This window comes from Rhipicephalus microplus, chromosome X (genome assembly GCF_043290135.1).
Source record: "Rhipicephalus microplus isolate Deutch F79 chromosome X, USDA_Rmic, whole genome shotgun sequence".
Classification (NCBI taxonomy): domain Eukaryota; kingdom Metazoa; phylum Arthropoda; class Arachnida; order Ixodida; family Ixodidae; genus Rhipicephalus; species Rhipicephalus microplus.
In genome coordinates this window covers 181,279,572-181,302,814 of record NC_134710.1, presented here as the reverse complement: position 1 = coordinate 181,302,814, position 23,243 = coordinate 181,279,572, and the positions used below count along the sequence as shown (strand labels likewise).

The following is a 23,243-nucleotide window of genomic DNA, read 5'->3' as shown; positions in this document are numbered from 1 at the left end:
TCAGTTTAAGGATCGAAGCATTCTTAGGAAAGCTACATTTACAGTTCATGTGGATGATGCCAGCGGCTCATCTCTTGTGGGAAAATAAATACAAACTTGAAAACAAGTGCAAATGCGACGCGAATTGGTATAATTTCTGTTAATGAAAAGCACCTAAAATGTCATGCCAAAACTAAGGCAGCGTTGTTTCGTCTTGAATTAACATCTGTAGTGCCAAATACAACTCGGGATGACAAAGAAATATGGAGGGCAGACTCTCAACTAAGGGTTAATTGAGCACAATAACAATGCACACACATACACGTTCGCGGCTATGTAGTCTTCTTCCATATTCTTGTGGCATGTGGCGATATTTATAAACGACACACTAGAAATTAAAGACCTGGCAGAACTCTTCACGAAGCGTGAGTTTCATAACTGTTCCATAACTGTTCCGGTAATGCAGCTTTAAAGAAATGATGCTTTGATAAACAACTTCTCTTGAACTACAAACATTACTCTGCCTGTTAGACGAAGTGAAGGTGCTTTAGCCGTCATCTTTGTCGCGTACCGTCCCTCTAACCATCATCATTTATCTGAACCTTGAGGGCCCATTAGAGGCATTATATAAGGGGTGAGAACATGTCACTAAATACAAAAAAATAAGAAAGTAGTTTCAATGCACGAGCAATTCTTTTGAAGAATCTGGGAGCAGACTAAATAAATGTCCTTATACAAATATAAAAACATGTGCGCAGAAAATGTACACATAAAAGAGCACGAAGTACAGTGATTGTAGATAATGGGCTTCAAAGTTAAGTGAGCTGTTACTAGCTGTTTGAATGCGCACGAGTCACGCTCCGAGACAATGGCTTCCGGTAAGTCATTCCATTTCTTGATGGCGACAGGAAAAAAATGAATAGTTGAATGCAACGGTGCTACCGAAAGGACGTTGGAGGCTCCGTGAATTGAACAGCCACCGAGAGTAGAGGGCGGGAGAAAGTAAGAGAGAGCTTTGCAAATTAGAAAAAGAATATTAGAAGTTATGAAATAGATAAAGTCGAGAAAACATACGTCTCTCAGCTATAAATTATGCAAGTTTAAAGATACCTCAAGGTTATGCTTCAAGAGTTATTGTAATTTGACGTGACACACCAGGCAACAATATTCTGAACGGATTCAAATAGATTAATCAAATAGGTTTGGTGACGGCTCCAAATGGGAGATGCGTATTCAAGCTTCCTACGAACGAAGGTTACGCAGGCAATTTCACGGACTGTATACGAGGGAATAGGCATAAATTTCTTCGGATGTAACAAAGCTTTTTTTATGCGTCAGCCACTGAGTGTGTAATGTGATCCGATCATGTGAGGGTGTTAGAAAGAAGGGTACCAAGGTATCTGTAATTTTCGACATATGCCAAGCTTGTTCAGTCTAAATTGTAGACGCATGCCGGCCGGGTTCGACTGTTTGCGAGATACGTGCATGATTGACTTTGAATTTGGAACATACACACAAACAACAAAGAATGGTGGTTCTAAAATTTTTTGGCATTCATCTATCATGTGTAAAGCGATTCTTAGGTCACTTTCGCCGCAGTACTCTGGTTCTATACGCAAAAACGTGATCATATTGATTTGATTGATTAATATATGTGGTTTAACGTTCCGAAATCACCATATGATTGTGAGAGACGCCGTAGTGGAGGTCTCCGAAAATTTCGAGCACCTTTGGTTCTTTAACGGGCACCCAAATCTGAGCACACTGGCAAACAGCATTTTCGCCTTCTTGGAAAATACAGCCGCCGCAACCGGGATATGATCCCATCACCTGTAGGTCAGCAGCCGGGTACCTTAGCCATTAGACCACCGTGGCGGGGCAGCGTGATTATATTAGGAAGGGGCTACTAGCTGTCGCGGGCCGTTATGCTTCAGGTTCCGCGCACGCACCATATATCTATCAATAAAAGTGCGATCATTGACGTGTGGCCCTGAGGAAAAACAAGTGAAAACATATACCAGCCTTCTGTTGTCACATACTGATTTTCTATGGTTTTAGTGATAATAATTTCGAATCATATGAATATTTTTGATAGCCCCGCGAGATTCGTATCATTGAGGTTTTAGTATGTTCGCTTTCTGTGAAGGCCTTATGTGGAAGTCTGTGAAGAGTATGTTTTGTGGAAGTCTGTGAAGAGTATCGCGAAATCATGCATGTCTAGCAGGGCATGGTTTTTTTAATAGCTATTATTTTGGGGAGCCGTGTAGCCTTCTCTCGTTTGCGTGTTCTATGCACGGGCGAAAGAGCTTGGGAAAAACAATGGTTCGCAGCAAAACTTCCGGCAAGTAGACTTTCTAAACGGCGGTTTGCAGTGAACTAGTTAATATGGAATAGAAATAATAAATTATTAACACACCTTCATCGGAGTTCAATGTGTGGTCTCTGGTGATAAGAGGCAAACCGGCCCGCTGCAGTGACCAGTGTCTTGTCACATTGTCTGCGAGAAGAAAGTGTAGATCGTGAGGTAAACATTCCCTCCTACGTCTTCCCTAGGTCGTTCAAGGCATATAAATGTATTTCAAATATTTTCAATTTTCAATTTTTTCAAATTTTTTAATACTTTTATTATACGTCCCGTAACTGGCTGATACTGACAATAACTCTAATGAACGTGTTTCTGTTTCAATTACAAACTGCGTCGAAACAAAATGCAAGCGGTATATAAGCATTCTACCAAGCACATCTAGTTATATTTAAAAACATCTATCTATCTATCTATCTATCTATCTGCCTATCTCTCTATATTTCTATTTATCTATCCAACTATCTATTTATTTATACAACTATCTATCTATCTATCCATTTTTTAACATTCAAGTACCTACAAGAAGGTAAAAGGATGTCCATGAATGATTCTCGATCTTATATTCTCGATCCCATATTCATCTCTTGATCTCGGTCTAATATTCGTAAATGAAGCGTAAGAAAATATGGTGGGGAAACAAAAAGAAAGGTAAAATGGATCGCTTAAGATCAGACCCAGTACCGACTGAGCAGTGGTTGTAAATGAATTAAAAGCACAAGAGCGCTTATTAGCCTCAGTTAACAAAAACTCTGCAAGAGAAGCGAAGTTGTGATTTAGTCATTAGACACACGCTGCACAAAGGCACTGGTAGATGCTCGAAGTTGGGCGCAGTTCAGCTATGTTGCGAATATTGGTAAAATATTTGCTCACACCTGAAACTGCATGCCACCCAGCTCCAGTATTGTCGTCAATACTGCGGGTCGAATGACTACGCCACATATCACATCCGGACCCAAACCACATGCTCGGATACAATTCGATTCACCGGCAACGTGCTTCAGCCATGTGAGAGCATTCGTTACGCGCGTGTGCCCCTGAACACCTTTTGATTTGCGCTAAAATGTGCTCTAAACTCGTAATATCGGCTGCCTCCTTTTGGTGTTACCTGTGTAGGGGAGCATACGCACCAAAGCGTATGCGCCTTCGGTAGATAACGAAAAGCCCCGTGCTCTGATTGCGCGAGAGCCTGTGCCCCCTTTGCCAGACTTGCCGTACGGCCATTTTTTGTTGCAACCTCGTTGCGACTTCTCAGCTCGAATAAACATCATCACATTTGGTGGAGGCTGCTGAGATCCCCAAGCAGACCTGGAGCTCCGCTCTCGCAAGTTGGCCGAGAGACCACCGCGAAACATGACTGACGCAGTCACCAACCAGCCCATCCCAGCCCAGCCACCACCAGCGGCTGCCCCGTCTACCTGCCCCGGCGCTACCCACCAACGGGACCCACCAATATTCAACGGCAGTGGTGAGCAGGACTTCGAAGACTGGCTCTCCTTGTACGAAAGCGTAAGTGCCAGCAACAAGTGGGACGACGACTCTAAGCTCACCTACGTTATCTTTTACTTGGCAGACGTGGCTAAGCTTTGGTGTACCAACCGCGAGACCGCCATCGCCAACTGGTCCTCCTTTAAGACCCTCGTGACTGAAGCGTTCGGTCAACCAGAGGTCCGCAAGCTCCGCGCTAACCAGCGTCTACGCCAACGAGCCCAGCAGCCTGGCGAGACATTTACTAGTTACATTGAGGATGTGCTCGACCTCTGCAGGCGTGTTAACCCATCTACGCCTGAAGAAGAGAAAATTCAGCAGATTCTCAAGGGCATCGAGGATGGTGCATTCCAGATGTTGCTAGCGAAAAACCCGACCACGGTGGCAATCCTCGTAAGCCTGTGCTAGAGCTTCGCTGAATTGCGCCGTCAGCGTTCTATCACCCGACAGTGTCCCACCACCAGACTCGATCTCAGCCGTCGCACTCGCAAATGCCAACGTTTTCCAAGAAAGTCTGTCCAACCAGATCAAAGACTTCATCAGAGAGGAAGTCACCCGACAGCTCTCTCTGCTACCGCATAGCGACGCACCCACCACAAGCCTGCCTTCGACACTTCAGCAGGCCATACGCACTGAAATTTGCGATGTCCTCTCTACAGTGCCAGCCCCTTACCCATGCACTTCAGTAGCACCTGATCTCTCAACTGTCGGCTACGCACCACCTGCGCCACCTTCACCTCTCAGCTACGCAGCTGTGGTCGCGCGACCCCCACGGCATTCAGTCTCCTTATCGGCTACACCTCCTCCGCCCTCGCCTCCCGTATACAGGCCCCCACCTCGCCTTTTCCGTCCATCTAATGAGTGGCGTACCCATGACAACCGTCTTATTTGCTTCGCGTGTGGCATCACTGGCCGCGTTGCACGCTTCTGCCGCCGCCGTCCCACACTTGCGTACGCCTCCTTTGGAACGCCTACGCGTACCTACGTGCCGCAGCAGGCCACCACGTCTGCATATGAACAGATGCACTCCGACTCGGATCGTCGCCCATCAACTGCTCGTTTCCCATTCCCTCGTCGCCGATCGCCATCGCTTATGCGTCGTCGACCACTTCCTGAGGAGGGAAACTAATCAGTGCAGTTCCGGAGACAAGAACTGCAACTTCAGCGCCATTATCAAGGCCTTCATTTTCGCCGCAAAAGGTTGTTGATGTCGTTGTTGAGGGAGTCGCCACACTAGCATTAATTGATACTGGGGCCGCCGTTTCTGTGATGAACGCAAAACTTTGTCGCAAGCTGAAGAAAGTGACCACATCTCTTTGTGGCATGGTGCTGCCCACGGCTAGCGCGCAACGCATTCATCCCTCGTATGTGTGTATGGCGCGCGTCATCATCCAAAACGTTTTGTACATCGTCCAATTTTTTGTTCTACCATCTTGCTCTCATGACCTCATCCTGGGTTTCAAATTCAAATCAAATCATTTTATTTTCCCAGAAAGAAACAGGTTCTGGAGAGGTTCACTGGCTAAAATTGGGATTTCTTATCACGTCATGAAACTATCATTGATTGTTCCCGTGCGCAAGTGTACCTTGTGCCAATGTGTGAATTTCCATCGCCCGACCATTCTCCTCTGCTCTACAAACTCATCGCTGACGGCGACATCACCTTGCCTCCGGAAGCTTCAGCCCCTATTAGCCTTCCATGTGTAGCGCAACCTGACGCCACGGTGGTGTTAACGCCATCTCTGGTTTCCACTGAACGCAAGGACATCGTTCTCCTATTTGCCGTTCTTACAATTGCATCTGGTTTAACCGTAATGTTGGTTACCAACCACTGCAACTACCCCATTGGCTTACTCCGTGGTGAAACCTTGGGATATGTACAACCTGTCGACCATATCGATGATATTATTCTTCCCGACTAAGCCCCATGTTACATTGCCGCAATCACTCAGGCGTCTGAGCCATCAAGTTAGTTAGCCTTAGACAATGCTATTGACGCAGACCTTCTCCCCTCGCATCGCCGCCAACTTGTTGCTCTCTTTAACACGTTTCGCTCTTCTTTCGACTTTCAAGAACCTGCTTTGGGCCGCACCACGACTGTCACTCATACTATTGACACCGGGTCACATTCGCCTCTGCGACAGCGTCCTTACCGCGTTTCCGAAGAGCGCCGCGTCATTACGGAGCAAGTAGATGACATTCGTAAACGTGGAGTCATACAGCCTCTCAAAGCACTTGGTCATCACCTGTGGTTCTGGTAAAGAAAAAGATGGCACCGTTCAAATTTGCATGGGCTATCGCCGCTTAAACAAGATTAGGAAGAAAGATGTCTATCTGCTACCACGAATAGACGATGCTCTTGACTGTTTACAAGGCACCGAGTACTTTACATCATTGGATCTGCGTTCTGGGTATTGGCAGGTGCCAATGGCTGAATGTGATCGCCCTAAAACCACCTTTGTAACGCCGGATGGCCTATATGAGTTTAAAGTCATGCCATTTGGTCTCTGCAACGCCCCTGTGACATTTGAGCGCATGATTGATACCATCTTGCGTGCCCACAAGTGGAAAACTTGCTTGTGTTACCTGGATGACATCGTAGTCTTTTCAGCTGATATCCCGACACATCTTGGTCGTCTCCACGAGATTCTGATGTGTCTAACTTCTGCAGGCCTACAACTTAACACCAAGAAGTGCCACTTTGCAGCACGAAAACTAACCATCTTGGGACATGTCATCACAAGAGACGGTGTTCTTCCGGATCCCGATAAGCTTCGAGCTGTCGCTGACTTCCCAATGCCCACATCACTGAAAGCCCTAAGAAGTTTCATTGGTCTCTGCTCCTACTTTCGTCGCTTCGTGCGCAACCTCGCGTCCATCACCGCACCTCTGACGAGTCTGCTTTCCAACAGCAAAGGTATATCTGCATGGTCACCTGCATATGACGATGCATTTCACCAGCTGCGCCGCCTGCTCACCACCCCACCTATTCTTCGCCACTACGACCCCACTGCTGCCACAAAAATTCACACCGATGCAAGTGGCGTCGGTATTGGTGCAGTTTTGGCACAACGGAAAGGCACCCAAACCGAATACGTAGTCGCTTATGCAAGTCGCGCTCTCAAGAAGACTGAAGTGAATTACTACGTGACAGAGAAGGAGTGTTTGGCCATAATTTGGGCGCTGACGAAGTTTCGCCCGTACCTTTACGGCTATCCTTTCGACATGGTCACAGACCACCACGCTCTATGTAAGCTGTCCACCTTGAAAGACCCGTCCGGATCTGTGGCGTAGGGCACTTCGATTGCAGGAATACGACATCCGTGTCGTAAATCGTTCTGGTCGCAAGCATGCAGATGCCGATGCACTTTCCCGATCACCATTAACACCAAATGTGGCTTCTCTGTCACCCCTTTTTACCACCTTGTCACCACTCTACACCACTGACATGCTTTCGGAGCAGCGTAAAGACCCATACCTTGCCTTGTTAGTCGACTACCTTACCGATCCGTCTACTGTCCCTTCCACGAGAGCGCTACGCCGGCAAGCAGCCCACGTTTCCTTACGAGACAATATTCTGTTGATTTGATTGATTGATTGATTGATATGTGGGTTTAACGTCCCAAAACCACTATATGATTATGAGAGACGCCGTAGTGGAGGGCGAGACAATATTTTGTACCACCGCAACTACATGCCTGGTGGTCAGAAGTGGCTCCTTGCTGTCCCACCTCATATGCGCTCTGACATCTGAATGAATTTCCATGCAAATCCCCAAAGTGCTCACGCAGGTGTCCTAAAAACCTACGAAAGGCTGCGCCAACAATATTACTGGCGAGGAATGTATCGCTTTGTGAAGAAATACGTTCAGTCTTGCACTACTGAACGTAGAGGGCACGGCACTTGGCTGGCGAACAAGATGTCTAAAACACCGTTGCTGCTATTGCAGATGCTGCCATGGTTTATCGTCGGAATGCCTGTGGACGACGACGGAAGCTGCTTTTTCTTCGTCGATGCGCAGCGTTGCGAAAATGGAAGCTTGGAGTGCGCACTTTCTGGACTTGCTGCCACGGGTGTGACGTCACCAGCGACCAGTCTTAAAAAGGGACAACGCGAGAACATCGGCTTCAGAGGGCACGGCACTTGGCTGGCGAACAAGATGTCTAAAACACCGTTGCTGCTATTGCAGATGCTGCCATGGTTTATCGTCGGAATGCCTGTGGACGACGACGGAAGCTGCTTTTTCTTCGTCGATGCGCAGCGTTGCGAAAATGGAAGCTTGGAGTGCGCACTTTCTGGACTTGCTGCCACGGGTGTGACGTCACCAGCGACCAGTCTTAAAAAGGGACAACGCGAGAACATCGGCTTCAGAGGGCACGGCACTTGGCTGGCGAACAAGATGTCTAAAACACCGTTGCTGCTATTGCAGGTTAGTTACAGCTCTACGTATCGCAGTGATAATAGATACTTGTTAGTGCTGCCGTGCCCTCGTAGATGTTGTGCTATTTTGAACGATTGCTGGTCAGTACTGTTACTGCTGATGGCTGGTGATGTTGAGGAAAATCCAGGCCCAAAGACTGCTGACATTTTGCAGGAAATTCTCGAAAAACAAAATGCTTTGGAATGCAAAGTAGACGACATCAGGAAAGAAATTGCAGAAGTGAATGCTAAAACAGATAAGATACAGGGTGTAATATCCATGTTTGATGAAATGAAAGATAGAATGGATAAACTGGAGGCCATCGTTCGAGAGCAAAATGACAAGTTAATTGATTACGAAAATAGAAGCAGACGAAATAATCTCTTGGTGTTTGGCCTTCCTGAGAGCGCGAACGAGTCTGCGCAAGTATTAAAAAGACGCATTGTGAATGACATTTTTTCTAAAGTTCTTCGCATAGAAGTTACTACAGTGGAAAGAATTCACCGGATCGGAAAAGTAAATCGTGATAGACCAAGGCCCGTGATCCTGAAATTTTACGACAGCAAGGAAAAGGATACTATCTTTAAAAGCTGCGCAAAACTAAAGGGAACTTCGATCAGAATCAGCAACGACTATGCGAAGGAAACAGTGCAGATACGAAAGAAGTTATGGCAAAGCGCTGCCTTGGATAGGGAGGCGGGTGCGAAAGTAGTTCTCGTACACGATAAACTCAGGATAAACGATGACATATACGCATGGGATGACGTCAGAGGCGAGCGCTATTTGCACTCGGGCAAACGTGGTACTGTTACAACGAAGCGAAGTGAGCGCGTCGTATCAACTGAGTCAAACGGATCTGATAGCCCAGGCAGCTCATTTGAGGCACCAAAAAAATAGCTAAGATTGCTCTCGTTCAATGCTCGCAGTATAGTGAACAAGACTACGCACCTTGAGTACTTATTGCTTTCCCACGATCCTCACATAACCACGATAACAGAAACGTGGTTGCATGAAAATATACCGAATGATTGTGTTGTACCTCCCAGTTACAACATATTTAGAAAAGACAGAGACTCACGTGGAGGTGGGGTGTGTATAATCATTAAAGGTTCTCTTAATGCTTCGTTGATTGATTGCGAAGTACCAGAAACTCTCTGGTGTAGAATAACATGTGAAAGCACCGTTTTTCTTATTGGAGTTGTATATCGGCCACCCTCAAGCTCCCCTGAGTTTCTGAAATCCTTGAACAAGTTTTTATGTGCCCATGTAAATGGGAACACTAGGTTGATATTGACTGGGGATTTTAATATTCCACATATAAACATGGAAGAATTTTTCGTACAGTGGTGGGGAGCCAGTAAACGCAGAAAAAATGCTAGAAATTATGTTTACCTACAATTTGAAACAAATAGTGCTTGAAGATACCAGAATTACGCCGACGTCAAGGTCGATATTAGACTTGGTGTTCCTATCAAATAAATTAAATGATTACAAGGTGATGGTGCAAGATGGTATATCGGATCACAGGATGATCTGTCTTGATCTGCCTGTTCGAGCATTGAGACATGTGAAGAGCTATGTGCCAGTAAAAGTTAAAGACTATGCTAGGGCTGACGATACATCGATTCTTGACTATTTGGAGATCCAATTGGATAATTTCGAGAGCATCTCGGGTTTAAAATCAGTAGAAGAGCTATGGCAGGAATTCAAATGTATTATATGTTACTGCATAGCCAAATATGTTCCATCACGCGTTAAAAAAACGAAACAGAGAAGTCCTTGGATCACCCGAGATATAATTCATATGAAGAGGAAACTTAAGAGACTGCGTAAGGGGAGCACGTCGCCAGTGGTTCTGAGAAATTTAAAAACTGAACTCAGGCGTACCTTGGCCACATCTAAACAAACATTTTTTGAAAAAAACCTCAGTGAGTTCCTCAGGTCTTCACCTCAGAAATTTTGGCGGTATTTTAGCGACAGGAAAGAAACAGCTGATGAAATTCATGTTGGTAGTAACATTATAAGAAAAAAAGATGAGATAGCAAACCATTTCAACAACTTTTTTCAGTCTGTATTTAACCCACTGGAAACTACAGCGAGTACGGAAGAAGCCTTAAGAATTCTTCCTACTGTTCCAATGGAAACACTCGAAATAGCTAGAGAAGGCGTATTTCAACAACTACTCAAATTAGACACGAAAAAATCGAGCGGTCCCGACGGTATACCAACTGTATTCCTCAAGCGATATGCAGAATGGATGTCACATTATCTGACTATCATCTTTCAAAAAACATATACAATGCACTCACTGCCACAAGATTGGCGCACCGCATTCGTCATTCCTGTATTTAAAGGAGGCAACCGAAAACAGGCTACAAATTACCGTCCAGTGTCACTTACTTCAGTTACCTGCAAACTGTTCGAACATATAATAGCAAAACATATACTCAGGTTCCTAGATCAGAACACTTTGCTGTATCCTTATCAACATGGTTTCAGGACCGGGTTATCAACCGTGACACAGTTAATAGAAACAATCCATGATTTTGCGGCTGCTGTAGATATAAGACAACAGGTTGATGTGGTTTGCGTGGATTTTGCGAAGGCGTTCGATAAAGTACCCCATGTCCAATTAATCTTCAAATTACGTAATGCAGGAATAAATGAGCTCGTAATAAAATGGATTGAAGCATATTTAACAAACCGTACGCAGGTAGTAAAACTGGATGGCCATGTATCAGATCCTTTAGCTGTACTTTCAGGGGTGCCCCAAGGCTCAGTATTGGGACCACTATTGTTTCTCCTCTATATCAATGACATCAGTAGTGTGGCGGCAGAAGAGGGTGTCCAAGTTAAACTTTTTGCAGACGACTGCCTAATCTACGCCCCAATTACCAAGTTAGATGACCAATTGAAAGTTCAGAATTGTTTGAAAAAGTTAGATAATTGGTGTAGGAAATGGAAAATGTCAATAAATTATTCTAAATCTACATCTACACACATCAGTAAAAGGAAAACTATCCATTCCTTTCCGTACAGCATTGGTGGACACTTGTTGGTGCATGCGCAACAGTTCAAGTATCTCGGGGTAACAATTACGCGAAAATTGTCATGGACTGAACATATAGATAACGTTTGCACGATAGCCTATCAAAAGTTGTACATATTGAGGAAAAAACTGGAACATGCATCGCGTGACGTAAAACATATTGCATACACCACCTTCGTTAGGACGATACTAGAATACTCAGCCGTTGTTTGGAGTCCCCATCAAGCGACCCTTAAGAAGAAGCTGGAAAGAATACAAAGACTGGCGGCGCGTTTTATTTGTTCAACATACCGAAGAAAGGAATCGGTCACGCTGATGTTACAGGGATGCAACTTAGATACTCTTGAACTGCGGAGAAAAAAATATAGGCTGAAGGTATTCTTCCAAATAATTCACGATCAACTTAAGATTGATAAGTTCAAATATTTACACCCTCCAGGCAAAAAAAATCCCCGAACTAACCACGATTGCGTCATAAAACCATACCAAACAAATACTGACATGTTTCGATATTCTTTCTTCCCGGATGTCGTAGAAATGTGGAACAAACTACCAAACGCAATTGTTGTTTTAAACAATGTCACCGACTTCGAAAATGCTGTAGAGGCACACTTACGAGATTGTTGAGTTTGATGTAAGCGACCTCATGTCCATTATTTTGGAATATGTCAGTGAATTTTGAATTGTTATTTTGAATTCTGAATTGTTATTAATGAAATACCTGTTTTCATTGTGAAGTGCCGAGTGTTACGCAACTTTATGTACCTTGTACATTTTTTATGTATGTAATTGTATTGTCCTCTCTGTTATGACCCTCTTGGAGGGTTGACAGTATTATTAAATAAATAAACAAATAAATACTTGCCAACAGAACAAGGCACCTCCACGGCACCTTACTGGCATGTTACAGCCGCTCGCGTGCGCAGCTCGCCCATTCGACCACCTGGGTATTGACCTCTATGGCCCCCTCCCATATAGTGGTTTTGGAAACCGGTGGATCATTGTCGGCGTCAATCATCTGACACGCTACGCTGAGACTGCAGCTCTACCGGCAGCGACCGCCACGAAGTTGCACTCTTCATTCTCCGCAGCTTCATTCTACGCCATGGTGCTCCACGGGAATTACTTAGTGATAGGGGTCGAGTGTTCATGTCGGAGGTCATCCAAGCTATCGTCGCTGAATGCAACATCATCCACCCGGAAATCGACCGCATACCATACACAGACAAATGGGTTCACTTAGCGCTTCAACCACACACTTGGCGACATGCTGAGTATGTACACCTCCTCCGACCACACTAACTGGGACGCTGTATTACCTTTTGTTACCTTCGCTTATAACACCGCGACGCAAGCAACTACCGGTTTTTCCCCGTTCTTTTTGTTGTACGGCCGCGACCCTTCCCACCCAATCGACACTATACTCCCGTACCGCCCTGATGCATCTGAGTGCTCCCCGCTTTCGGAATTCGCCAGATACGCTCAAGACTGCCGTCAGTTGGCTCGGTCTCTGACAAGTGAGGCTCAATGTCTACGAAAGACTCGACATGACGGCGTTCACCACATAGCTCCTACGTTTCGTGCTGGCTTCCTTGTGTGGTTTTATGTGCCCCCGCACGTTCCTGGCCTGTCTTCTAAACTTCTGGCCCGGTACCATGGTCCGTACCGTGTCATTGACGTGACCTCCCCAGTGAATTACATCATCGAGCCACTAACACAATCACAAGACTTGCATCGTCGAGGAGGCGAGACCGTACACGTCGACCGTCTCAAGTCCTACTACGACCCCCTCATTGTGCCTACTCCCTGAGTAGCCATGATGGCTACTCTTTCACCCCGAAGGTATTGTAGTGGAGCATACGCACCAACGCGTATGCGCCTTCGGTAGATAACGAAAAGCCCCGTGCTCTGATTGCGTGAGGGCTTGTGCCACCTTTGCCAGACTTGCCGTACGGCCATTTTTTTATGCAACCTTGTTGCGACTTCTCTGCTCTAATAAACATCATCACATCTGTATATATCATGGATTATTTGAAACGTCTTCTTTGAAGGCAGCAATAAAAACAATGCCTAATTGCAAGTAAAAGTTGAGATACTTTTCCTTACTTTCGTCTGAATTTTTCCAGTGTAGGCACGTCGGGTTTTCAAAAGTGCAGAAATCTGAAAAAGTGCATCACGAGCAGTAATATTAATACAAGACGTTTCCCATGCTTAGCCATATAGACCTTCTGAATACCTATACACATCAAAATTCTGACAGCAGCTTATAGAGTACGAGTGCCTTCCAGTAAAAAGCTATGCTTTTAAAGCATTACTTGCCCAAGAAAGAAAGAAAAAACATTGCATGAAGTCGAATCACCATGGCTTCTTTATTGTACTTTACACATTGTTTTCCTTAAGTGAGTACTGATAAAAATAGTAAAATGTAAACGAAATGCTCTATAATCATGGCAGCTAAATGCTATCTGAACACGAGCTCGCTGGTAAAGCTTCATGACGAAAGAGCAGAATTCTACTGAAGAAAGATCGACAACAGGCACCACCCAGTCTTGTCCTTCCTTTTTTTTCCATATGCCTGACTCTTTTTTACGTCAAGCAATGAAAGATATCATAAAAAATGCTATATAGATTGCGTGGCTACTTACTCTCTGGGGGACACACGCCATCAAACAGCTCAATATCATCGAGAAAAACAGCTGATTCTTGCAAGGACATTTCTGGTACGAGGATTTCAAACGCCACCTGTAACCGAACATGGGTGCACTTATTGTGAGAGGCAGTCAGCCTACCCTCTTCGGTGGGAATGCATCTACTGCAACACCAGTTTCGTTATACAACACCGAGAGTTCTTTCACGTAACAAACTTTCACTCAATGTTTGTTGTCTTAGCTCTGCGCATGATGAGATAAAAAGTAGAGTTTTTCTGAGAATGATACTGCTTCTCTCTGCGTTATCTGAAAGTACTAATATACGTTTCACCATCTTTATTATGGGTACACAGTGTTTGTGATGAAAAAAGCACGTTTTTGTTTGATTATATCAAGCCGGTGCATGCATCAGCCAGTTAAGAGTGTCTTGCCTGCCACGTCTTTTCCGATGAAAGAGTAACCGTGCGAGCGTTCCACCAAGGATTTTCTGTCGTGACCAATGACAGCGCAGGGTCACGAAGTCCATACTCCTGGCGAAAGCTGGTGAAGGAAAAGATGAAAGCCTATAGCCGATGATTTTGCATGAATGCGACGTGTTTTTCATCTGCCTCGCTGACAAGCAAGCTGGTTAAGCAGAGTACCTGCTGTAGAACACCAGGGTCACTTTTCTATGCTAGGTCATCTTGTGAATGGTGAAATGCTTACTTGAAAGCTCACTTACTCTGCTTATGAAGAGCACGGCGATTGTCAAACTGATATACTGCGAGCCAACGTTACATGTCTGTTAATATCAACGTGTGCCCTATACTTCACAACGTTTCACAATATTTTGCTACAAAAAAACGAGATTCGCTATTGCTCACTACTTATGCTGAGGAAGCTTTATACATGCTTTCATCTATATAATCCACACATTGAAAATTCACACGATAAAACAGCAAATAAGGGTGTACTTACCTATATATGTTAAGAGTACTGTCTGCGCCAAAAGTACGCCACCAAAACGTTAGGCATGTGGCGTCCGTTGCACCCCTCTTGGGCAAAAAAATCCTGCTGAATGAATGCAGCTTTTGCTCAACGTAGGTTGTGTTTAAGTATAAGAAATGTCCTGAAAGAGAGAGAGACGTTATATTTAATACGCACATTTTTTTTCGCATGGGGAAGTGAACGGGTTGCCATTATTTTATGTGAATGCCGTATTTAGACGCAACATGAAGTAGAAAGCATTCAACTAAAATGATGATACGACATGCCTAAAAGCAGTAAGAGAGTTCTAGAACAAGCGCATTTTTTTCCAAATTTCTTGTACACTCAGAGAGAAAATCATCACATTCTGCTACAATTCATTTTGTGATTACACGAAAAGCCACAATAACAAAAATATGTGTTTGCGAACCCACTTTAAAGTAGAGATTTGTTTTTTGACATTTAAAAATACTTGTTCTAAAGTAAGTATTCCCAATTTAGTCAATTCTTGCTTCGAGACAACGATCTCAATGCTTCTGAAAAGTATTAAGAGTGACGATTCAATTAGTGCAGCATATATGTTCATCCGTGCCTTCCTCGGAGCTTAATATTGTATATAATTTCTCACTAGTGCATAAATTTTACACAACTTATATGTCTTAAAAACAAAAATAAAGTTATTTTTTCAAGGTGCTCCCATGGCTTCTTAATACTCCTTCAATGATACCGAAAAACACTGACACCAACAGTATAATAACGCGATTATTATATTGCAATGCATAATGAATATAAGTTGAAAATTTGCCATACTTCAGGCGCATTGTGTGCCTTTACAGGACGTAATGGACATCAGCCACTTAAAACTGCTTTATCAGGTTGAAGCATAACAGTGATTAGTTGCTACGTTGTGACGTGATAACTGTAAAACTTCATTCAAATTTCTCATTTTATAAATCCTTAATATACTCGTAAAGCTGCCCTCAAAAAGCATGCTGATATGTACCCTGTGTACTGTCTGTGCTGTGGTCACGTATGTCGAAACTGGAGCCATTAACCACAGTCCACTCCCGCACGTTGTTCAAGTCCGGTTAAAGAGCGCAGTCTATGCCTCCTTCGAATGAGCACAGCGCTGAAAGAACAGAGGTGATCATATACTTCTTTTTTTTTTCATTTTCAAAGCTTTACGCGCCGTCCCTATGTATCCCATATATTCGTTTGGGAGCCATTTGCCTAAAGGTTGATTGCCACAGAGTGCCTTGGAAAAAATTCCCAAAGCTCATTGGGTGTAGTTAGGGCAGACGCACATTGCCAGCACTATTTCTGTATAGAGTGAGTATTTTAAAAAATAACCAGTTTGCCAATTAGTTAGGCAAGTTGGTAAAGATGCATGGCTTAAAAAGGAGCAGCACGTCAAAAAATGCTCAGAAGTTCACGCTGCTCCTGTGTACATTTCATTAATTTGTCTCCGTTTTTTAGGGACTATTCATTCTTAAGTCATGTTCGTTAGCTCCTCGATAAACTGAATATAGGAATATTTTGTGAATAACAGTCAGCGCCAATCCTCTCAAGCCTAACCCCTTGTATAGCATGGTCAATTCAAACAAGCAAGTAAATATTTTTGCATATATGCAATTAAAATCCATACGAATATGAAAACCAACCAGAAATCTAAAAAAACTTAGCTTTACACAGAACTGTATAAGTTCAGATACTACTGCTTGCTGAAACCTTTATCTCGAGGGTATACTGTAGGCTGAATTTATATTTACGCTTCTACGTAAAAGTAGTGTTTTGAGTAGTTTCGCACTTTCATTAGTGCAGCTATATATTACTGTAGCCCTATTATATTGTTAAGTATGTGCTCTTGTCTTTTTGCTTTTCACGTAGAAGCTCCTACCACGTTCATTCTCGATCCCCTGTAACTTCAATTTGAGGTGGTAAACGTACACTCGAGTCACTCACATGTCGCTGGACAAGGTCCCGGAGTGGCAGTCAAGTCATCTACAGCAAGCAAGCCTCTCTGAACTCGAGCCTCTAAAATGATCTGAAAGAGCATTCGCACATATTTAGTGCTGATTCTTCGATAAGCTCAAAAAAGGGCTTGACATAAATGAACTTGCAGTGTCCTGAAAACTACATCAATTATTCGACTTCGTCAGCAGTAATCGGGGTCAGTTCGGGTAATTTTGCACCAAAAGTACCCAAAATTGCTCACCTGCGCCCCTCCTCCTGGTGTTAACTGTGGAAACTGAGCTTGGCCATGCGTCCATGTCACTACTTGGGAAATTGAACTGCGCCAGGCGACGTCTGAAGCCGACGACAGTGATACGCTGAGACTGCGATCAGAAGTTTTTCAAAAAGTTGTCGTAGCGTGATTTCAATGCTTTTGGTATTTAGTAGAAGCACAAGCACATCGGTACCAGGAAGGTCATTGCACTCATTTTACTGGTTAGCGCCAGAAAACTACTTATGCAGTAACTACTATAATGTTCATTAGCGCCTTCGATTGTTCTTTCTGTCTTCTGATGACCAGGACATTGCGCTCTTTACAGTACACGTTTCCGTCATTTAGCACTGTCAAAAAACTAGGCCGTTGCTTTTATTGTACTATAGGCGGAAACTGAATGTGAAAACGCTCGCCCGAACTTTTATGTAGAGTTTTGATGCCTGCTTGAAATGTGGTGTCCTTAAGAGCTGTTAAAATTTCGAATAACAAATTGAATAGCATTGTATTCAATTCAATACTAGAATCTAACAGCGCCTAATTGAACTCCTTAATATTTCTCGAATAGTTTTTGAATAATTAGCAGCGATGGGAAAACCCCAAAGCAACTGCTCGTTGGGAGATAAAATAATTATTATTCTTGTTTTATTTAGTCAGCTACAGAGATGCACGCAGTGAGAGCTTTAACGGGGCTATTAAAGCTTTACTCACCGGATGAAGGAATTTTCGCTTGAAACTGTAGTGTCACCGAGGGGAATGTGTCATCAATCCGCTATCATTATTATGAGATTCATGATGTTCATCCATGAAAAATAATTTCCCTTCCTGTTTTTTGAATTATTTAAAAGCTTGTAAGAAATACCCCTTGATTAATTCAGCAACTCTTGCATTAAACGCAGTTTCAAAGCCCAAGAAGACTCTATAGTTGCTACCACCTACCAGCCTACTTCAGTTTGCATAGTTGTATCTTTTGACGGTTAAATATGACGGTAATGTTACTAAATAAAGTTTGTTTGAAATGAAGGACTGTAAGATTTTAGGCCTGTCTTCGAAATGGTTGCCTGGGCATTCAAAAACTACTCGAATGATATTCAATTGATATTAAATTTGGTATTAGCACTATTATGTTCGTATTCGACTCATTTCGCTGCTCGCATACCCCTCCACGCCCAGTGTCAATGAATATAATACCTTAAAAATTGCAATGCAAAAGTGATGTAGCCTGGCAGAGCTTATTTCTAGTTCCAAGATGGTGAAACTAATTTTGGTGCCATAATTCATAACACCTTCATTTTTTTCTTTTAGGATTAGGGGGGAGGAGAAGGTAGGTACGTGTTTCCATTGGCCTTTATTATCTGTACGAGTGTAACCAGAATAAGGATTGACAGAAAAATTATTTTACGAACAGTTCCAGCTTATCTATATTTGGCTAACACAGAACTTTGTCCTTACCTTTAGGTCGTAGGATCGAGTCCCGGCCACGGTGGCCACTTTTGTGTGGTGACGAAATGGTACAGACCCTTGTGCCTTAATTTAGATGCTCGCTTATGGAAACCCAGCTTGTCTCTGCGTCTCTCATAATCATAACGTTGTTCTTGTATGCATACCGTCAACAATTATTATAATGTTATCAACACTGGCTCGGCTTTATATTATCAACCTAAGAAAAGATCTAGTTCTTCGAACAAGACTACAAGTTTGGGACAGTATGACTATGAATTTTTTTTTTATATTCCTCTACAGTAAGAGCAAGCTATTAGAATTGATTCTTTTTATATAAAGAAAGGGAACAAAGAATCTTACCTGCTGTTCCAGTCTACGAGCAAGAAGTACCAGAAGGAGAAGCACATTGATTTAAGCACGTCTTTAGGCACTATAGGTCCTTTCAGTTGTGCAGATGTTACGTCAGAGCTCCTATTCCGTGCTACGTATATGTAGTGTCCTATTTCAAGAAGAAAAGCAAAAAGCCTAAGCTACTCTCCCAATTCTCTACCCAAGTTATTTGAACACAGTAGAAATGCAAAAGTTAACCTCATTGAAATTATATTTTTAGCCACTTTTACCAACATTTGCCTAGGAAGGTTTCAAATATTCTTTATAATCTACCCAACCCTCTTCGACACATCAAGTCAGACGTAATTTGTTTAGTCAAGCAGAATTTTCTTTTTTGAAGCTTATGTATATAACACTATTCGCTCTACACAATAGTTATCTTGCGACACTGTTACTTTCCTCAAAACTTCTGTGAACAACACTATCTGTGCAACCTACCCTATAACAGTATGTGTTGTAAGCCATCCAGTCCATTGCCCAGTCCTTGTTCATGGTATTCTAAGTTTGTACTCATAACACGCATCTAAGATGAAAGCCTTACATCTTACTCTGAATTAAGTACAGCACATTTACACGAAAACTCCGTGGAAAGCTAAACAATAGTGACTAAATGATAAATTCTATGCTCATTACTTTACCTGAGTGCCAATCAATGAGTGACATCCCCGAATCTAGTCAATATCTTGAAAAAAACATGCTCTATCCCTCCGTCGTAAGAATTGGTAAAACACGAAAGTAAAACGTGTCTTTACAGAGGTAGTTTATTGTTTACTCTACGTCAATATAACAGAGAAGACGCAATGTTTATTGGTGTTTGACAGCTTTAACATAGCTTCAACTAGAGGCATCCACAGTGACGTTTGGTTATACATCTACTTCCCGAAAGCTAACGTCCATACTTGGTGAATAAACAAACCCTTGTGGTCATAGATGCTGTAGCAGTCAAACGCGCGAGCGGCGTCAGAGAAATGGTCTGACATCCCGAGGAGCGTGACACCAAATTAATGCAAAGGCTAAGGTCGCCTACTCACGGCATGTTGGAGTTACTGAACACCACTGCCCAAGCAGACAGAAACGCAACGTGCGTGGTGTCTTCCTTTTGGCCTGCTGCGATTATTCGCGAGGTGAGCGTAAGTGGGGAACGTGGAGATAAAACCAGAAGAAACCAGCGGGCATTTGAGGTATATTTTAAAGACGCTAGTCTTTTTTGGGGACCTTCGACGCAAAAAGTTTGGTCTGTCTGTGTGTCTGTACATTTGTCTGTTTGTACTCCCTTAACGGTACTCTAAACGGCACTCAAGTGACCAAACGATACTCCAAACGGCCGACCCCATCCGCAGTGCCCACCAATATTGCTCAAGATTCAGCGTTCATACTTCTGAGATTGTCAATTAAAAACGAATTATTCCACATATCTGAGGCACTACAACCACACACAAATATTCTTTATGTGTGTCTCTTACTAGAAAAGCATACATAATTAATTATAAGGACCGTAGCGTTTATCACGTTGCGCTGAGCAGGCAACGTTTGGACGAAAAGGCAAGCGTTTCCAACGCTTTGCTGAGATGACAGGGTGGTGGCACCTACCCGTCGCCTTGCGTTCTACACCTTATCCCCTCCGAGACGGGCGCGCACGGTGCGCGTGCTTCGTTTTCCAAGATAACTGCCAGATAGCGCTCATGTCTCACGTGTGACGTGATTTGATGCGCTATTTCACCTCCGCGGCACGCTCGAGGCACTCTAACACAGCGCCTCCAGAATACCATTCACCTATTTTCTTGGGCCCAACATCAAATAAATGTTTTGTTCACTCTCTCCAGACGCAAGATTGCGATGACATTTGCTGTGTAACATGCAGATACGGGGTCAATTTTTGATATGGATGGATGCTGTGAGTGACGCCGACGTTTTAACAGGGGTTTTACTACGCTTGGGGTAAGGTCACTACCACGGGGTTTGTTAAGGCGTTAGTGAAATTGCACTTCCTCTGTTGAAAACGTTCCGGAGGGGGATGAATGCTCTGAAAGGACGCATTGAAGCAACTAATCGCAAATGCTACAGTGATGGTGCAATACTGCACTTCACGAAGAATGCTGCGAGAGGACAGTGGTAGACATAAAAGGCGTATATTTAGAGTAAACGAAGCTTGTGGTGGTGGCGCACTGGTTGGCGTACCCGACATCTGTGGGCGCTGACCTAAAGATCATGGGTTCGACTCCCTTTGACGGAATGCTATTTCTTTCTCTTCCGGTCATGCGCAATTTTCTACACTATTTCCGTGACGGAAACACGTCACTGAGGTCTTGTTGGACGCCGGCAAAAAGCAATTTCTTGTTAAAAGATGAGAAGGACACCTCGGGTTATGCAACAAGCTTTAAAAAAAGCTGAAGTATGCCTCGGAATACCCTAAAATTAGCCTAATATGCAATGGCGACCGTCTCTCTTGCTTTCATCAGCTCAATACGCATTGTTCCTGTTCCTTCAAGCCTTATTTATCCTCTCGCATTCCAGTCTACTTTGAGACGACCACAGAGGAACTGGTATTAAACATTTTTCAGTTGTGATCATCTTTGTGTGCGTGTGTAACGTCGAAATAAATGTCTGTGCGCATGTTACTTTTCTTTCCTGCTTGCTTTCTCTACTATTTTCTCTCCTTCTTACTACCCTGCGGAAGGTAGCAAACTCGGTGAAACTTGGTTCACATCCCTGCCTATCGTTTTATTATTGTCTTTTTATGCAAGCTAAAATGTCACGACATCAATTAGACGCAACATTGATTGGCAAAAGCCTGTTTTGAAGAAGCCAAAAGTTTATCAGCGTCTCTCTTTGGCGTATCGCGTATCTTAAAGATGTTAAACATCTCAAAGGTGATAAAATTTGTATGACGCAGGCGTAGAGACTTACCTTTGTAGCTGCGTGTTGTGTGATCAAAATTTGGGAAGCCTGGAAAGTGGTTTTTCGGATTGTTTAACTTCCATTCAAGGGATCTTCCATTTATTTTTTCTTGTTCCCAGTGGCAGAAACTGGCATTCTCGAAATCACAGCCTGTGTAAATATGAAACCATTTCCATATTATCTGTCATTCGCTCGCTTTATTTTTTACTTCACACGTCCAATCCTGGACGTATACTGTCGTCATAATCATCAGCCTGAGTTACACCCACTGATAGACAAAGGCATCTCCCATGTTCCGCCAGTCAACTCGCTCCTGTGCTTGCTGCTGCCACTTTATACCCGCAAACTTCCTAATCTCACCTGCCCACCTAACTTTCTGTCTCCCTCTCACCTGCTTGCCTTCTCTAGGAATGCAGTCAGTTACCCTTAATGACCAGCAGTTTTCGTGACTCCACGTAAGGTGCCCGGTACACGTTCATTTCTACTTCTTGATTTCAACTATGATATCCATAACCCCGGTTTGTTCCCTGACCCATTCTGCTTTCTTCTTGTCTCTTAAAGTTAAACCTATCAGTTTCCTTTCCGTCGCTCGCTGCGTCTTTCTCAATTGAAGCTCAACCTTCTTTGGAAGCCTCCAGGTTTCTGCTCCGTAGGTAAATACCAGGAATATTCAGCTGCTATATACTTTTCTATTGAGGGATAGTGGCAATCCACCAGGCATGATTTTAAAATGCTTGCCGAGTGCGCTGCACCCTATTCTTATTGTTCTAGTTATTTCAATCTCGTTGTTCGGCTCCGCGGTTATCACCTGCTCTAAGTAGACATACTCTTTTACAACTTCAAGTGCACTGCTACTTAAAGTTTTAAGTGGAGCCTAAATTAATTTAGGTGAACTTACGGCACGTATATTTTAATTTTTCCTGAATAAACTTCGTTCTATTTAAGCCCTTGAACCACTAAAATCTCCCCGCAAGCGCAGGGACATAAATGTTCATAGCTGCTTAGAAGAGAAGTTACCAGTGTCACAGCGGCATAACTGCCTTAAGAAATAAAACGTCTATAGATTTGCTCATCCGTTACGTGACATAACTCGAGGATCTGCAAATTTTGGTTTATCAGCCTCAAGTGGCAGTATATCAAAACAAGCATTCATTATGACGAGATAATATCACCAGTACTGCTTATGCGACACAAAATCATTATTATAGGTAAACACTTGTATTTGTCAACTCATAAAAAAAGCCAAAATAAATAAGAAATTGAGTAAGAAATGAAGCCACATTGGATATCTAAAGGTCTTTGAAAAATCACTGAAATTACACATGGTTATTTGCCACCTCTCCCACAACGAGTGCCTATGCAATATTGGCTTATCA

General features: G+C 43.4%; 2 protein-coding genes across 2 annotated transcripts in view; both read right to left on the bottom strand.

Moving 5' to 3' along the window:
* LOC119176965 (MAM and LDL-receptor class A domain-containing protein 2) overlaps nt 1-14,037 on the bottom strand; it is a 217,568-nt gene extending 203,531 nt beyond the window's left edge. The window contains exons 1-3 of the mRNA XM_075878325.1: nt 13,944-14,037; nt 13,405-13,458; nt 2,396-2,476 (exon numbers count right to left, since the gene is read on the bottom strand). Coding sequence (XP_075734440.1) covers nt 2,396-2,476; nt 13,405-13,458; nt 13,944-14,013 — 205 coding nt within the window. The 5' untranslated portion in view covers nt 14,014-14,037. The remainder of the gene's footprint in view (nt 1-2,395; nt 2,477-13,404; nt 13,459-13,943) is intronic.
* Nucleotides 14,038-15,914: 1,877 nt separating this feature from the next.
* LOC119176964 (MAM and LDL-receptor class A domain-containing protein 1) overlaps nt 15,915-23,243 on the bottom strand; it is a 115,221-nt gene continuing 107,892 nt past the window's right edge. Inside the window, exons 25-29 of the mRNA XM_075876493.1 lie at nt 21,877-22,017; nt 18,940-19,078; nt 17,128-17,248; nt 16,875-16,956; nt 15,915-16,041 (exon numbers count right to left, since the gene is read on the bottom strand). Of these exons, the coding sequence (XP_075732608.1) occupies nt 16,001-16,041; nt 16,875-16,956; nt 17,128-17,248; nt 18,940-19,078; nt 21,877-22,017 (524 nt within the window). The 3' untranslated portion in view covers nt 15,915-16,000. The remainder of the gene's footprint in view (nt 16,042-16,874; nt 16,957-17,127; nt 17,249-18,939; nt 19,079-21,876; nt 22,018-23,243) is intronic.